The sequence below is a fragment of the Chlamydotis macqueenii genome, chromosome 6 (assembly GCF_036417535.1).
Source record: "Chlamydotis macqueenii isolate bChlMac1 chromosome 6, bChlMac1.mat, whole genome shotgun sequence".
Classification (NCBI taxonomy): Eukaryota; Metazoa; Chordata; class Aves; order Otidiformes; family Otididae; genus Chlamydotis; species Chlamydotis macqueenii.
The window spans coordinates 37,435,147-37,453,324 of NC_141561.1; the positions used below are offsets into that span (position 1 = coordinate 37,435,147).

Below are 18,178 nucleotides of genomic sequence, written 5' to 3' on the forward strand. Positions count from 1 at the left end.
CCTCTGTCTTACCTGTTTGTTTTCTAACTTATCCTTCTCATGTGTTATCTTAGGTGCCTGCACTGTATGGGATTGATACCAGAATGCTGTCCAGATTAATCCGTGACAAGGTATGATCTGCTTCCCCTGGTCCAGTTGCATTAACCTTGCTATCGCTGGGACCTTTTTCTAACAGTGGAGCAAACCTGGGGCAGCAATGCTACTGCTGGGCTTCCTGGACCTCAGATGCTGCTCAAGTTCCTCTGCTCTTTGAAAGGTTCTGTATCTTCTGTACAGCTGAAGCAGTGCTCTGATCCCAGGGAGCCCCCTCTCCTTGGCTGTGCTCTGGGTTTCCTGTTCTCCATAGCTGAACCAGCACAAGCTGATGTAAAGGGAAGGCCTCAGGTGGCTATGTCAGATTGGTGTGTCAAACACAACAGGTAGTAGTGTCAACTACACGTTGCCTCAGACAGTAACAGTCAGAGAGAGCAACAACTCTGAGATATTGTGGATTTTAGTTCACAGACAGCACTGCCTTTGGTCAGTGCAAATTCTCCTGCTCTTCAGAGACAAAGGAGTGCCTACAATAACTTAAGCTGGATTCCTAACTCAGGCTGATTTTCTTTGGCTGAAGCCTGTTGTTATTTTTAATACCCATTACTTTTCTCTGGTTTCTAAGAGCTGACAATTGAAGGACATGAGCAGGATTATGTTACCAAGTGGAGGTTAATGTTAAGGTACATTTCACAGTGGCTAAAACAGTGATCAAAGCCAGTCTGAATGTAAATGTGTGTTGGAGGCTCTTCTTTAGTAATGGATTATTTGAAGCCGCTCTTTTCTTTAGGTGATCAGTTTGCAGTCTGCAGTCCAAGCTGCACACCCTCTTTCATTCCACAGAGCAAAATAGGAACGACACAGCTTGAATAGAGGAATATTTGTAGAAGTGAATTTTTATGGGAAGATAAGGCATTGCCCTGCTCGTGTAGACAGCAGACCGGTGCAGTTTAATACAACAGAAAATGGCAATACATTTTCTACTTTCTTGAGACATACCGTTTAATGGATCAGTGTTGCTTTCATCCAGACTAAATAGGCTTTCAATGTTTATCCTGTAACTTAGCAGTGTATGGTAGTAATACCTATTATACTGGGACTCTGAGTAGTATTGGTTTATGGCTTTTAAAATAGTGCCTAATGTAGCCTTTTCTCCCGATCTTCTCAGGTTGAAAACAATAGCTTAGTATGTCACTCCATGTCTGTTTATAAAATGGGGCTTCATTATGATAAATGCAGAAACGAGCAGTGACTTGTTAGATTTTACTCTAAAGGTAAATGCAGGGCACCATTTGGCTGAATAATCTGGAAGCAAGGTAAGAGAAAGGGTTCCTGTTTGAGAGCAATGGCTTTAAGGCTTTGTCGTCAGCGTTTATGGGACTGACTCATGGTGACACTTAGCAGTTTCTGTCGTTCCCAGGAACTCGACTTGTTTAAGAAGATGCTGACCTTTTCAGCTCTGCTCCACGCAAGGCAGCCTGGAGTAGCTTTTGGTGTAAGGTGCTACTCAGGATGAGATAGGATGTCAGACACTGTTAAGAGCAAAACTCTGTCTTTAAAACTTACCTTAGTACTGTGTGTGGCAATGCAAGATGCTGGCTCTTTCTTGCCCTAGGAAAATGGCAAGGATACTTCAGGTATGGCCAACTGTGGAAGTATCTCATGGAAGTATTGCGAAACCCAGTGAGCAGTCCTAGTGTGTGTGCTGGTCTGATATCCACAGCGCAATCTAAGTTTAATATGCCTGATCGTGAAAGTGTTACGTGTTAAAAGTTACGACAAAGCATTGACTTCCTGTTTTACTTTCCTCTTCCATACTTGAAAAGTTCTATTTTGCACACCCTGTGCCCATGCTGAGAAGAGGTTAACCCTAGGTTAATGCCACTTGTTCCAGGAGTGGGGCAAAGCCAAAACAGGGATTTTTCCACTGAGAACTTTAATGAGCAGAAGGTGGAGAAGGATATGCTACTAGCAGAGCAAGAGTGTCCTAGCTGCTGTGAGTTGGTAACAGCAACAAAGAGTAGAGCTTGCTGGAGATGATTTTTTTCTAGCAGTTTATTCAGAAAACAGCTGCACTGACCTGCCTCTTACATAGCTTTGCCTTATCCCAGCTCTGCTGCCTTGTAGCTATCCACAGGAGGTGGCTGAAGACCTCACAGTGGGTTTCCAAACCCAAAAAGCTTCAAACTGCTTTGTGGATTACTCCCAGATCTACACAACAGTTATTTGAGGATCTGAATTCTGATCCTCTTGGAAGGCAACCAATTTTACTGTCACTGGACAGCTTGCCAAACTGTCTATTAATAAATTTTACTGCTGATAATGCCTTTCCCCTGAATGAAGGATTTTAAACAGATTTTTGATACCAAGATAGGCTCATAACCATTTCTAGCATCTTCGGAAGTTTATAAGCTGCCAAGAAACCATCTCTAAACAGCTGTTGCAGTTGTTATGCCTGTCAGCACCTTGTCCCAGTATTCACAGCTTCTCTTTGCTCGTGCTTTGTTGTTTACTGGTGTATTTCCACAGGGCACAGTACTTGGGAAGATTGAATTTGAAGGTCAACCCGTGGACTTTTCAGACCCAAATAAACAAAACTTAATTGCAGAAGTTTCAACAAAGGTGAGAATTTCTTCTGTAGTCCCAGGGCTGTACAGTCCAGGTAGTAACTGCTCCCCATTTGCTCTGGGGATCATCCAGTCTTTCTAAACAAACAATTTGGGGACCTTTTCTAAACCATACACCTTTCCAGGCCTTTGAAGGACTGTCGTCTCCACATCAACATTGAAGAATCCCCATGGCTCCTTAGGTGTAGTGTTAAAGATGTAAAATGAGCTGTGTTGAACTGAGTGTAGTCTGAATGCTACTCTGATCAGGGGATTGTGTGTTACAAAGACAAGATTGAGAAGTATTGGGGATACAGTTAGACCTAGTATATAGTGGACATTTTCAAACATAAGAAGAATTTTAAAAAAGAATGGTTGCTTTCCTTAAATACATTTCAGGAAAGCTCACAATAACGTTTGATAATCTGTGTTCAGGCATAATTTTGTTGAGGTAAATCCAGAAGACATTTCTAGATTTCAGAAAGCAACTAAGTTAGGAATCCCCTGGATCTAAAGTTCCTGGCATTAGCTGCTTTGTCTATAGATCTGTACAGAACAGCAGTTAAGTTTGCACTCTTGTTAGCTGGGTATGCAAACTATCTTCAACCACAAGCTGAGCAGAACATTACAAATCACAGGGATGTAGCAAACCAGGCCCATACTGAAAACAGAAACTATTCTTGTTCCAACGCAACGACTAACATCTTAAGTTGTGGACTCTTTAGGGATTTGATTGTGGGATAAAGAATGCCTTGGGTGCTTAATCCCATTGGCTGAAGTGAGAACTGAGCGTAAGAGTCCATTTACAAATTCCATGCTTACTATGGTGTTCACAGCTCCTTCAAGATCCATGAGGCTCTGGAAGAGCTCTGCAGACAGTTGCTTGTGTACTGTTCTGTACATGAGCTGGTGTGTTGGTAGCATGAGTGCGAAGCAGTCCTGAACAAACTGGTTGGTGAGCAAGTGGGAGTTTGAAGCGCATTCTCCATCCAGGCTTGGATTTACGTAGTAACTGGTTAGCTGGGATGCCACTGGAATACATAGGCTGCCTTGCAAATCTTACCTTCAGGGATCTCACCAACTCGTGCCAATGCCTCCACTGTATTTTGAGTTCAGGGCCTTGTTGCTACACAGAGGGATGACAGTTGCTTATTGAGGTTGTGATCTATGATTGCAAGATGCAGATGGAGCCGTTTTGAGCAGTAACTCAGACATAAGTGAGGTTGCTGATACTCAACTCTGCAATTACTAAGACAGAATTACTGTAAAGATGCTGCAGATAGCTTCTAAAAGGGAGATATAAGATGATTAACAGAGCTTTGGTGGTCTCATTATGTTTATAATTTCATTTTATAGGCTTAAAAAGCAACATCACAAATAAAGCTGAAAATTAAGTAAGCTGTTCAATGCTGGTAATTACTGGACACGATAGTCTATCTCTTGCCAAACAGCTATTTTCATGTAAATCAGGATACAGTAAGATCAGGAATCTGCTTATCAATTGTACATTGGGAGTGATTGATTTTTTTTAATTATTATTTTTCCCCCCACCTTCTTTAGATGCTAGTGGTATAGAGCCTATTTGCTAATGTGGCTTATACAGGGCAGGGAATGTAGAAAACTGCCAGTATTTTGCAGGAACTTTTACTGGAGATTTATTTTGGTGCATGTGATGGTCAGAGTGTCCTGGTGCTGGCTAGGATGGAGTTAATTTTCCCCTGGGCTGGGAGAGGAGCCGGAGCTGGTGGCACCTGTGGCTGGGCACACAGCTGGGACAGGTTACTGCTCAGCCACCAGCTGGGATAGGTTGCCCAAATTGGCCCAGGTGCCATTCCATCCCATGGGACACCAGCTCAGGGTGTCAGTGAGGAGGGGGCTGAGGGGAAGTTCCTCCTACTCGGGAGGAAGCCAGATCAGGATCCACTGTGAGCTGTGGTACTGTACAGTATGTGCTTATGTATTTTCTGTTATTGGGGTTTTTTGTTTGTTTGTTTATTTTCCATCTCTGTTTTCTTTTCTTCTGTTGTTCTCTTGAACTGTTTTTATCTCAACCCATGAGTTTTGCCTTCTTTTCTTTATGGATTCTCCTCCCTGTCCCACTGGAGGGTGGGGGGAGTGAATGAGAGACTGCGTAGCTTGGTCCCGAGTGGGGCTGAACTACGACAGAGTCCCAAAGCAAATGCCAGGTATTTAACCACTTGAAGCGTAAAAGGTCACTTCTATCCATAGAAACAGCCCCACATACTCTTTTTTGTTCTCAGAACTACTCCTAGCAGGAGTTCCTACTCTCCCTGACTGCTGGCTCACAGCCTTCCCACATCATCCTTTCAGACTGGGACAGTTTTTTACAGGCTGTGCAGTGAACAGATGAGGGAAATCCTTTGGCTTTAGGGGGAATGTATTTTAACAGTTCCATGATCCAGTTTGCAGTCTGGTTTCTGTCTAGACATACTCTCAGGCAGATGCAAGGGTCAGTGCTCTGCAGTACAGAGGAATAGTGTGAGAAGTGGAGGGAGGGTTGTGAAGACAACACCACCTAAAATCAGTCTGCTGTTGAAGGAAATGTAACAAATCATAGCCTAATTAATTGGACAGGAAAGAGTTTTGAGAGTAAGGTAATTAAAGTACCTCAACGCAGTTTTGTCCCACAACTCCCTCTGGCTGTTAGAACAGCTAAAGAGAACCTTTGAGGGGGATGGTTGCTTTATAATGTTTTGCAGATGTTGAAGTATGGATGTTGTGAAGACGTGAGGGGTCTCCAAAAGCCCTTTTTAAAAGGAGGGTGAGTTTTTCTTAAGGGGCCCTGGCACATGACACTAAGTTAGTTTCTGTCAGAACTGGACACCATAATCTTTTTGAGATTTTTGAAAACCAATTCCCAGAAGCCTGAAGGAAAGCAGGTAGAAGACCCATACAATTCCTGTTCAGTGACAGAGTTGCACCGTGGAATGTGGAAGTCGAATCCACTTGTGTATTGGTGACTGTGAAGATACTGTCATATTTGATGTCAAGCAGAGCTTCATGTCAGAAGCCCTGAGCGATCCAAGACCCAGTTTCGATATGATTTCCATTCTATTCATTCTCAAAAAGGGATTGTGGCATGCTTTGCTATCTGATTATGTAGTGTGTACAAAATACGCTCCGATACAAAAATCTCCTTTCAGCATTACACAGCAGGAGTTGCAACAGCAGGGGTAAGACTATTGGCTCTGGGCTGAGTCATGTCCTTGGAGGTGAATTAGGAACCATTGGTGATTCATGTGTTGCAGCTTGAAACCTTGTAGTGAAGGGAGGTGGCTCCTTGCGCCCCATCTCTTCCACCCTTGCTCCTGACATGGCATTAAGTCACTCCTGCTGATGGTCAGAGCTATCCTCACATAGGACATGTTCTTGCATCCTAAAAATGTCTTCATCTTAATCTTTGGGAAGATAAAAGTTAAAACAAGAACTGAGTTAGGATAACACAGAGGGGAGGAGTTGTAATATTCTGCTAATAACCTTCATCTTGGGTTCCCTGTAGAGGGGATATTTTTCCTTGTGGCTTGTTGTAATCCTCCTATGAAAAGATTCAGTTCGTCACCAAACACTGGGCATATTGGGCATGAATTTTAGCATCTTTTCATAAAGGGGCCCAGCTGTGAAATATGAGTGCCAGGGAGGCTGATTAAAAGGGAGTTACATAGTTGTTTTTTTTTTTAAAAAAAAAAACAAACAGGACTTTGTTTTCAGTGGTGTATTGCACAAGAGAAAAGCCACTTTGGATAAAGTAAACTTACCAACATCACCTTTTAGAGGCTGACTGTAACTGAAGGTAAGCACAGAGTTTGTTTTTAGAAGGAAGAAGGCTGCCTTATGTGCTTATTGATGAATAACATCCCAGACTGGTGCTAACCGCATTCATGTAACACGTGAAATAGTTCAGCAAGCTTCAAAAAGAAGCTGTCCATGAATTACCTTACAGCAACGCTGCAGCTCTCTGTCAGTATGTCTGCATGTTGCAGTATCGAGGCCTGTATAACATACGGTGGTTTGACAATGCTGTCTTCCGTGCTGGTTGCAACCAATAGATAAGTGGGTGTACAAAGCATAATGGTCCAGATTTGGGACTGGTGACAGTTTACTTTGTGGAATGGGTTGAGGAACAGCAGCTGCAAGAGAAGAAGTGTCGTCTGATATTTCTCTCCTATGAGGACAGACTGAGAGAGTTGGGGTTGTTCAGCCTGGAGAAGAGAAGGCTCTGGGCAGACCTTATTGCAGCCTTCCAGTACCTAAATGGCACTTATAAGAAAGATGAGGACAAACATTTTAGCAGGGCCTGTAGTGACAGAACAAGGGGTAATGTTTTTAAACTAAAAGAGAGTAGATTTCGATTAGACATAAAGAATAATTTTTTTACAATGAGGGTGATGAAGCATTGGCCCAGGTTGCCCAGAGAGGTGGTGGATGCCCCATCCCTGGAGATGTTCAAGGTCAGGCTGGACAGTGCTCTGAGCAACCTGATCTGGTTGGAGATGTCCCTGCTTACTGCAGGGGGGTTGGACTGGATGGCCTTTAAAGGTTCTTTCCAACCCAAACCATTCTGTGATTCTATGATATGTAAAACTGTCAGGTCCATATGAACATAGGTCATGCTCAGTGGCATGCGTGGCCTGGTCTGTACTACTGTGATGCGCTGCAGGTCAGGCATAGGATATCTCCAGCTGTGCTATGCTTTGGTCTGACTGTGACTGGAGGGTCAGGGTGGTATTTAAGGTGATGGACCTGTAGCTGATGCAAAGTAGCCTTGCTTCACTGGCTTCAGCAGGATAATTTCACTTCAACTGAAAATCTCTCGCTATATATCTGACTTTTCTCTTGGGCTGCAGTAATCTGTGAGAACTGGCTTGCTGCTTCACTGCTAATGAGGTGAAACACAGGAAAAAAGCTTTTCATTAGCTATGGAAACAAGTGATTTCTTAGGGATTGCTGTTACTCCTGTAATCAACGGTATATAAAAGAGTATTATAACTTCTACTTTCACAGAAAAACGAAGGAAGCGCTAATGTCTGCAGTACTTCTGGAGATTTCCATTTAAATTAAGTACCAGTTGCTACATGTTGGTGAAAAGTTATTCTGCTCCTCTTCCCTGTGTTTTGGGGGCAGAGAGTGATCTGTCATTTACATCATGGTCTGTCTTTTTATAGGAGGTCAAGGTTTATGGCAGAGGGAATCCGATTAAAGTTGTAGCTATCGACTGTGGGTTGAAGAACAACGTTATCCGTCTGCTGGTAAAGGTAGGTCAGTGCTTTATGTCCTTCATCTCTTGTTTTGCTTTGGTAGAAGCCTCACCTGTATTCACTAGCCTTCTTTCCACCTGGACACATCTGTTCTAGTAGCAGTTTCTCTCCTAAAATGAGGTACAATTTTTAGGATTACTTTTATGGACTGAGAGGTGTTTTCTGAACCTCTGTATTGAGGCAGTAAGGAAGAGGACCTGTGCAGCAACCTCTCAGCAATGAGAAGAATTCCTAGGTGATGAGCTTTAAAAAGACAAGGCACAGCCTCTCAAAAGAACAACCAAGGAACGTCAACTCCATATTGTCAAAAGTAAATAAATGGGGGAAAATTTGCAGTGAGGGTGGTGAATGGCTGACACGGGCCCAGAGAATTTGTGGAACACCCGTCCTTGAAGATACTGAAGACTCAACTGACCAGTGCCCTCAGCAACCTGCCCTAAAGTTGAATTTACCCCTGCTTTGAGCACAAATTGGACCAGATGACCTCCTGAGGTCCCTCCAGCCTGAGTTATTCTTTAGTTCTATGATTCTGTGAAAATCTTTTCTTATTGTTAGCACGGTGGTGTAGCAGTCATTACTTCTCTAGGTGCACACAGGAGGAATGAATGCGATGTCCGCTCATTCTCTAGATGTACAGAGTTTCCCTGTTTCTGTTTTCCAGTTATGATAGATGTTCATCTCATTTTTGATGTGCAGAACTATTTCTGGCATGTCATAGGACAAGGCTGTGAAGCCCTATTTTAGCATTTAAGATGAGTGTACTGTGTAAAAGTGAACATATTTTACATTTGTGCATACACACTTACTTAGCATTCCATTAGTAAGTTTTGATCTCATTAGTGGATTTCAGGCAAACTTGACAAACTCTGAGGTGGCTCAAAGAGACTAAGTCTACCAGTTTTGTGAAAATCATCAGAGCAGATAGTGGAGAGAAGCTTCATTATTGTCCCTAGCAAAGGAATGACTGAAATCCAAACTGAACCTTTGGGACATGAGAACATGGGAACAACCTCCTGACACAAATTCATTTGTTTGCCTCTTCTCCTCATTTCTTGTTCCCTTGTTTTTTTTTCCCAGCGAGGTGCAGAAGTGCATTTGGTTCCATGGGACCATGATTTCACCAGCATGGAGTATGAGGGGCTCATAATTTCTGGAGGTCCGGGGGATCCCATGAAGGCCCAGGAGGTGATTCAGAATGTCAGAAAGGTACAGTGTAATAGCCATAGGCCAATTATTCTTGTTTATTTGCCTTTTTTAAAGTGCCTGAAATCTAAACAGTTGGCTGTACTAACATGTTACGGACCAAATGTTGTTCAGTCATTTCAGCTGCCTGGGATATTCCTCATCTTGGTCCACTGGGAGTTGTCTCCAGACCAGTATTTACAACCCTTGGTGAACAATACATAGTACACATGATTCCCATGATTGCCTTACTGGTGCCTTAAAGTACCCTGTGCTCTTTCAGGACCTCTGTGACCTTATGAGAGAACAGCCCTGATTTCACAGTGCTCCCATTTGAAATAATGTCATGCACTAATGGCTGTAATGCAGAGTGTCATTGTTTATTCCTCTCGAGTAGACCAAGACATCAAGCTGCTCTCTAAGGCTTCCCTTTGAAACAGAGGAGAGGAGGAAATTTTCCTTTATAGGCTGTTGCTACCCTTGCATTCAGCTTTTTCCCAAGTCTGTGAGGCTGCTGTGAGAGAACTAGCGTAGTTTATGCTGGAATTGCTGAACAGAGACACTCTAGTATCTCTTGAAAACTTTTTCATTTTAGGTCCTGGAGAGCAATCGCCCAGAACCCTTGTTTGGAATTAGCATGGGGAATCTAATCACTGGAATAGCAGCCGGAGCTACTTCGTACAAGATGAGGATGGCCAACAGGTGCGGCAGCTCTTCTGCTTCCCAGGGCCCAGATAAACCAGCTCAGCACTGCAAAAGACCACAGAGCATCTTTGCTTTGCTTCTGAACTACTTAAATGGGAGCTAGCATGGCAGTAACACTACTTCTTCATTCCAGCCATTCTCCTTGCCTTTAATTTAAAGTGCCATGTCATGCATTGCTTTTTTTGAGGGTATTTTGAAAGTATGTGATGTAATTGATCCCCATCAAACTGAAGGATAACAAAATTTCTCTGAGGATTTATCATTTTGAGGTTGGCTGCCAGTATTGAACAGCTACAATTGAACTGCTATGTACAGCCCCACAGTTATCAGCTCTTCCCAATTGTGGCATTTAGACACATCTAGCACCTGCGCCCCCTGTTCTCTGATCCTTTCTCTTTCAGAGGACAGAACCAGCCTGTCCTGAATGCAGTGAATGGACAGGCTGTCATCACAGCTCAGAACCACGGTTACGCCATCGACAGCTCTACCCTCCCACCTGGCTGGAAGCCTCTCTTTGTGAATGCCAATGATCAAACAAATGAGGTGAGCTCATGCTTTCCAGATACCTGCACATAGCAGCCTCTAGTGAGGAGAGGTTCCAACTCACTTTCTTTCACCTCCTAGAAGCTTGCTGTCAGATGACAATTAGTTATCATGACTAAACTTGATAATCTGACTGCCTACTTTACTTAGGACCCTGCCTTACATCCCAAAAGGGAGTGAACCCCGACCACGATTCTCCATGCTGACACAAAGTGTGGAATTGCAACAGTGACCTTACGATTTCCCTTGAACAGCTGCCTTATTAATTTATGTGATTTCCCACCATTACTGGTGCTCACTCAGTTACCGTTGTCCTAGGGCTTGTGCCGCAGGTGCGTTAGCCTGTGTCACTGTTTTATTTTGTTGGTTCTGTGTTGCCCGTTGCAGAAACGGAATATTATTACAGTCTAACTTGATCTGTTATTGTAAATAGAATTCCAAGGACTAAAGTCATGAGAGAGAGAGGCAGTTACCTGTAGAGAACAACTTACAGGATCTAAGATAGAGGTCTCATGTCAAGTGATGTCAATGTAGGGGGAAAAAGAAATTTAAATGCCTGGCCTCTGGAGGTTCACAGCTGAACAAGGAAAAGCATAGGAAGGAAAACAATATCCCATAGCTCAGGTTTGACAAGGTCAGACAGACATTGAGCCTGAGACAGACATCTCAGGCTTTGTAATTGCCCATTTTAAATCTTGTCCGTTAGGCCCAGTGTTGTACGAGTCAGTGAAGTCTTGTTATTTATCAGAAAATCATTGAAAAGAAGGTATTTTCAAAAGCAATTTCCCCCATGGGAATACGGCTCTCCATTGTTTTGTATAAATGCCCCACATCAAATCTGGCAGGTTGAACAGTGTTTTTTTTGGCTATACTTTGCAGGATCAAGGATCAAAAATTTCCAGCTGATGGCTTTAGAATAAGTTTGTTGTTTGTCACTTGCTGTTCTCTTTGTCTTTACAGATGTATCTGAACAGGTGTGGCTTTCTGTTCTTTTGGCCACTTGCAAGGAGATGTCTAAGATGACTGTTTTTATTCCTGCAGGGCATTATGCATGAGACCAGACCCATTTTCACAGCACAGTTCTACCCGGATGCAAATCCTGGGCCAAGAGACACAGAGGTATTGTATGACAGTTGATCTGGGCTTGCTTTCAGGTGGTCTAGGGAGTGCAGATGTTTATCAGCTTCAGTGACAAGTCTTGATGTTGGTGGTGGTCCTAAGTCTTGGTTTTGGAAACATCGGGTCCCTAACAGAGGGCCCAGTCATGCGTAGGCTTGTGTCTGCTTATCTTGATCCGCAGCTAATTACAATCAGCAGCAAGGCTTCTATTGACTTCTGTGGGCTTTGGATCAACGATTCCATTCATGTGATGTGAATGCTTTGAGTCCTGATGGGATTATTTGTGTGTTGGAAGTTACTGAAGTGCTTCAGCCTTTGCAGGATCAGGCTCAAATCTCTTGTACCTGGGGTGATTGCAAAAGGAAAAGGATTTTATCTTAACAGAAAAAAATACTAGCCAGATGCTTTGTAATAAAATCATTAACTTTCTAATACATTTTAGTTCCACTTTCAAATTTTATAATTACTGTAGAGTTATGTAAATAGATTCACACTTCTCTCTGGTTCTCCTAAGTGAAATGAAATTTTAATCCCCCATCTGTGACTTCGCACAAATTCTATAACAACTGGTTGCGTAGTCACAGGGTATGACTAAGCAGCAACAGGGGATGTGGAAGGCAGAGGAGGCATGTCTGAACATAAATAAACTATTTAGCATTTCTTGAGAGAAGAAGATGGAAGAATACATAGAAGTGCTTAGTTTAATCTTAATTTGATGATGTTGATTAAACCTGCAAGTAAATCTCTTGATATTAAGAAGTTTCTGAGCAATCTGATTGACTAGTGAATCTCAGAGAACTGAAAACAACCCTCAGTTGTGTCTTTCCCAAGTCTGTGCACTCCCACTGCTGGGATGGGTTTGACAACATAGTGCCTATCCTGCTAGGCCTGCAGGACCCATCCCTACTCCTTCCCTAGGTGATTCCCAGCAGCCAGCTTCAGGGGCTGTGTGGACAGAAGCTCTGCAAGTGTGGGGTCAGGTGGGGAGGTGGGGAGCCTGTCCCACTGTCTGCAGCTGCCTGCGTGCCACTGGTGGTCACACCGCCTCCGCTGCCTGGCCTGGCTGGAGAACGCTTTTCTCACAGCTGATCTGGGATCTCTGGAAGGACAACACTGATTTAGCACAACTGATGTTTAGATGTACCTGTTCAGATCCCAGCTCTGTAGCAGGCTCCATTCCAGAGGGTTCCCTTGAGCTAGTGAAGTGTATGCTCTTCTGTATTTTGGCTTTTAATGCACGCTCATTCATTCCACTGCCAGCCCTACGCAAGCAGAGCGCACAGATGTGATTGATATGTGTTTTCTTCCTGGTATGACCTCACTTTCTTGAATGCAGCTTTGTCAGATATGTCAAAGTTGTTAAATAAATTTCAAATAATGATCACCTTTTCACTGATGGTGTAAATCTGCCTTCTGAAGGCTGCAGAGCAGAGTTGATAGCTTGAGGTCACAAATGGCCTTTTTTTTCCTTCTTTGCTTGGTATTTATTTGATTCCACTTTGGAGATTAAATACATGTGTTTATTTTTCCTAGTTCCTGTTTGATTCCTTTATTTCACTGGTTAAGAGAGGGAAAGGCACTACCGTTTCCTCGGTCCTCCCCAAGGCTGGAGCGAAAGCTTCCAGAGTGGAGGTCAGTGTACGAGTACTTGTTATTCCTGCCTTTCAGTGAGGCTAGGAGCTACTTAATTCCTGCTGAAACCACGGTACAAAATGGCACAAAAAGCTGATCACGGATGTCAAAGGAGACTTCCCTTACAAACGGCCTGTCAGCTGCCTGTCTCTCATTCATCGGACATCTCTTGTGTGATTAACTCCCTTTTCTTTGAGAAAGTTTTAAGATCTGATGTTTCATGTATTTTTTCTTTGTAGTTCTCATAGCAGTATATGAGGTGCCCTGGGATAATCTGACCTTGAGATTTTGTGCTAGCAGCATAATGTTGATGCTCTGTTGCTTAGCAAATAAGTCTGAAATTCCTAGTGCGAGCTGAATTTCATACAGTTTTGCTGTCTTAGAAGGCAACTGGACTTTGTGGCCAGCTGAAGTTGAGGCGTGGTTGTCTATAAGCACATGATTAACAATTAACGTGGTTATTGTATGCCCTCTGCGTAAGTCATGTGTTTCTCTAGCCAGAGATATATGGAGGAAGTCCAGTAGAAATATTCTTATAAGTAAGTAAAACTGTAGTGGTTTTGGAGGTGACTTTTCTTCTCTTTTTAGAACTTACATTCTGTAATTTGAGAATGTGCAGTGCTACAGAGTCTCTGTTACTTCAACATCCACTACCATGGGACTGATTTTTTTCATGCTGTTTGACACTTCTAGGTCTCCAAAGTTCTCATTCTAGGATCTGGGGGTCTCTCAATCGGTCAGGCAGGGGAATTTGATTACTCTGGATCCCAGGCTGTGAAAGCCATGAAGGTGAGAGAATACTCTGTAAATACTAACCTAATGCAATTTACTTCCCCTCCTCACAGCTAACTATCATCATCCAACTATGGTACCCCTAGGGCAAGGGGAGAATAAATTACTGCAGGGAAATTTAGGCATTTTTTGTTTGTGAATTTGTTGGTTGAGTGGTATGAGTTAACCACTCTCTCTTCTGAAGAGAGACATTTTCAAGGTTTCCATTACAGTCTTCAAGCAGTTTGTTATTTGTGATGTGGCACTGGGCACTCCAGGCTTGTCATGTTGAATGGAAATGAAGAGAAGGAGTATGGTTAGCTACACCTGAGCTGAAATTACTGAAACTTTTGTGATATGCCAACACACTGTGCGGTGGACAAATAATAACAACAGCTGAATGGCTGGCTGTAGTCAAGACTGTTCCACAAAAGGCTTTGCACCCCTTATCAAGGAAGTTTTTCTGAATGATATTTATTTTAAATGGGATGAACTTTTTAAGGTTCATATAAGCCAAGTTTTGTTTCCAGAATAGATTTATAATCTTTGAATGAATGAATGAAAAGTTGTTCCTTTCGATGAATTTTGTCCAGTAAACTTACTACCCGTTTTCTGATGTTCCATTTCTGAAGATTGGAGAGCTGTATTATTCTGAAGCAAGCAAAAATGCATATGTACATGTGTACATGTGTGACAAAAGCATGCATTTAAAATGGTGATTTTGCTGAAGCATCCCATGTAGTGTGCTTACGTGGTGGGTTTTCGGGTCTAATTCGCTCTGGCTGTTCCATGCTGCGAAAGTGCAAAGCACCTAGAGAGGGTGGGAAAGAGGGGGAAAGCTCTTGCTAGGAGAAGATGTAGAAGCGTAGCAATATTCCTGGGATGGGGTTACTACTGGTAATGTAACGCTTGCCTGGGGCCCCAAGTTTGTCTCTAACCTCATGTGAAGAAGAACTTACAGAGGTCTGACAGATTCAGAGCAGATGTTGCAGCTGCCTCCAGATGAGGTGATGATTATGAGCAACTCTGACACTGTTCAGACATCAGGGCCATTCTATTCCTGTGCTGACGCTGGAGTCAAGGAAGGAAAAAGTCAATTACAGTAATCTTAAATATAATCTACAGTTGGTCCCAATGTTACAACACATCTTGCATTCTGTAGGCTTTGTTTGTGTCCTGTACTGCTGTTGCTGAAATAGCAGTTTCAAACTACTAGTTCAAACTGGCCATGTCATCAAGAAAACAAGAACAAGTTAGGAGTGGAGGATCCCAGAGTTGGTGAGTGCAGATAATGACCTGAGTTGGAAAGAAGGCATCTCTCTCCCTTTCTTTCCTCTCTTGTCCATCAAAATCAGCTCTGGTTTGTGGAAGAAAGTGAACTTTTTAATGATAAATCTCCCTAGCCTGACCTCCCACAGTGCCCTTTCCCTTCCCGTGGCCACAAGCCAGGTGCTTTGATCTGCGGGCTAATCAGCCCTTCCAGCGGCAGCGCTTGCACCTCCTGACCTTGCCTCTGGCAGAGTGGTTTTCAGTTGCGTGCGAGAGAGAAGGCCGTTGGTCTGTGGCTGCCCCGAGAAAGCGTTTCTTTCCCCTTTTTCTCCTTAGACTTTTTTTTTGTTGTTGTATAAATAATCACCATTAATTGTCACTGATGGATGTTGTGATTCGTTCTGCTATGTACTGCTGTTCTTCCTAGTCTGCTGGATGCTGATTCCTTATAAGAAGGTGCCGTTGTTCGTATTCAGTCCTATACAGTTAAATGGCTGCCTCTTTTAAAGAGTAAAATCCTGTGGAGCTGGGACTTCCCCAGTCAGTGAATTTGTATTTGCAAGAATGTTCATCAAAGGCAGGAACATCCTCTGAAGAACAAGACTTGGAAGCATCTGTGAACAATAGAGACTGGCTTGTAGTCACCTGAAAAACTTCTGGATTACATGCTTGGGGATTCTCCCAACTGGTCTGAATACAGATGGATATTACACAAGAAGAGGAATAGAGCCCTCCCGGAGTATTATTAATTCACTGTTTTAATTAAGTTGTAACAAAGCTCTCGAGTCAAGATGGGTGGCCATTGCACGGAGTGTTATGTGGTTATAAAAAATTTAAAATGCAGAAGTTGAAGGAAAGGGTTTCAAGGACAAACAGCAAGTGGATTAAAATCCAACATCCTGAACAAATGGACCAGAGGATGTCAGATCAGTAAAATGTATCTCTCTTAGCACAGTAAGCATTAATTCTGTCATTAATTATCTTCCTCATTACCGCTAGCTGGTCCTTAAGACACCTTGCCCCAGGTAAGTAGGAAAGAAAGGGCTGAGATGTACAGATACTCCAGCTTGTTGGACAGGGCTATACCTCTCCCTTCCCCATTCATTACAATAGAATTATAGCTATGAATTTCTGAATACATTTATTAGAGAAGAATGTTTTGGTCAGAGATCTGCACCACCGTGAAAACTACCCAGTTTGGGGTAATTTGTCTAAATTTGAAATATTTTCCATGAGTATTTTATCTCTTCTTTCCCTTCCCTGTTTCACACATTTCTAAGGGAAGTGTGATTCAGTGAAAAAAATCCAACTTTTCATGGGGGAAAAAAGGTCAGAAGAAATTAACTTAAAATACTGGCTTAAAGACTGGCTGTAATCAAAGGAAGGAGAAGAAATGTTACCAAATACTTGAACTAAAGAGAGCTCTGAGTGACAACTCCACTGCTCCAGGTGAGCTGTATATTTGTTCCCCCAAACCAATGGGTCAAGCAACACAAATTTTAAACAATCACAGAAAAACCCTATGGCATTTTCATTCTTATTGTAAACTGGGGAAAAATAGCAATTGCTATTCTGGTCTCAGCAATGCTTCCATAGCATTTCCTCAAGAAATGGCTGACTTAGTCTACCAACCTTCTCCTTGTTCCTTTTTACTCTTTTTTTAAGCTCATCATAGTTCTTGTTTTTAATGAGACTCATCATTGTTGTTTTTTAACCTCCACAACTTCCACATGGCAAATCTTTCTTGTAAAATGTATTTTACACCTATAATTAGCATTGTTTGTAAATGCTTTGTTTGTCTGTAGAAGTTTATTGCCTTACAAGAAGTTGATGGAGATTAGAATGAGTTCCCATAAAAACGAGACCACAGCCTTTGCACTTCCCGGTCCACCTTTCAACAAAGCAGTAATACATTGTTCTTTATCTGCTTGTGGTTGATGTGGTTTTTTAAGCTTGGCCACATTCTAGTCTCATCGTGTTCTGGTTTTGTTTAGTGGAGTGGGGCCTAAGGTGGCAGCTTCTGTAAGAAGCTGCTAGAAGTTTCCCCTGTGTGCAGTGGACTCGGCCAGGCCTAGGGTGGACCCGCTGCTGGCCAAGGCCGAGCCAATTGGTGGCACAATGTTTCATGATAACATCTCTGCGATAACGTACTTAAGAAGGGGAAAACAGGGGAAAAAAAAAAAAAAAAGGAGAAGATATGAAGAAGCTGAGCAGGGACAGAGAGAGGGAGGCAGGAGCCTCATGGGCCTTGCAGGCCTCACCCTCTGGCCTCCCGCCGGGCAGCCGACTGGGCCCGACTCGGCCCAGCCCGGCTGCAAGAAGTGGAGAGGAGATGAAAAGTGAAGAGAACCTGAGAGGCGTCTGCCAGCCTGTTGTGAAGAATTTATTGTGAGGGGAACGGCTGCAGACGCCGAGGTCAGTTCAGAAGGAGGGGGAGCAGTAATGCGGCTCCTGGCCAAGATTCCCCTGCAGCCTGTGGTGACGACCATGGTGAGGCCGGCTGTGCCCCTGCAGCCCATGGAGGTCCACGGAGGAGCAGAGATCCCCCTGCTCCCCATGGAGGCCCACAGAAGAGCAGAGATCTCCCTGCAGCTCGGGGAGGACCCCACACCAGGGCAGGTGGAGGCCTGAAGGCGGCTGTGGCCCGTGGAGGGCCCGCGCTGGGGCAGCTGTTCTGGAGGGACTGCACCCCATGGAGGAGATGACCCACACTGGAGCAGTTTCACGAAGGGCTGCAGCCCGTGGGAGGGACCCCACAACAGAGCGGGGGAGGAATGCAAGGAGTTCTGCCCCCGATGATGAAGCAGCGGCGTAAAACAACGCATGATGAACTGACCGCAACCCCCATTCCCTCTTCCCCCCTGTGCCGCTCGGGGTGGGGGCAAGGTGGTGGAGATAATGTTAGGCCCAGGAAGAGGGAGGGGTGAGGGGAGGTAATCTTGTTCTCTGTCTCATTATCCTGCTTTGATTTTAGAAAATAAATGAATAGTTTTCCCCAAGTCAAGACTGTTTTGCCCGTAACGGTAACTTTAAGGATTTTCT

The 18,178-nt window shown here is 43.5% G+C and overlaps 1 protein-coding gene across 2 annotated transcripts in view; it reads left to right on the forward strand.

Annotated features, from left to right (window-relative positions):
- CPS1 (carbamoyl-phosphate synthase 1) overlaps window positions 1-18,178 on the forward strand; it is a 92,227-nt gene that overhangs the window by 13,368 nt on the left and 60,681 nt on the right. For both annotated transcript variants that reach the window (XM_086751014.1, XM_086751013.1), the window contains exons 5-13: window positions 54-110; window positions 2,563-2,655; window positions 7,823-7,912; window positions 8,993-9,121; window positions 9,693-9,799; window positions 10,204-10,345; window positions 11,387-11,464; window positions 12,998-13,096; window positions 13,790-13,885. In XM_086751014.1, coding sequence (XP_086607140.1) covers window positions 54-110; window positions 2,563-2,655; window positions 7,823-7,912; window positions 8,993-9,121; window positions 9,693-9,799; window positions 10,204-10,345; window positions 11,387-11,464; window positions 12,998-13,096; window positions 13,790-13,885 — 891 coding nt within the window. The remainder of the gene's footprint in view (window positions 1-53; window positions 111-2,562; window positions 2,656-7,822; window positions 7,913-8,992; window positions 9,122-9,692; window positions 9,800-10,203; window positions 10,346-11,386; window positions 11,465-12,997; window positions 13,097-13,789; window positions 13,886-18,178) is intronic.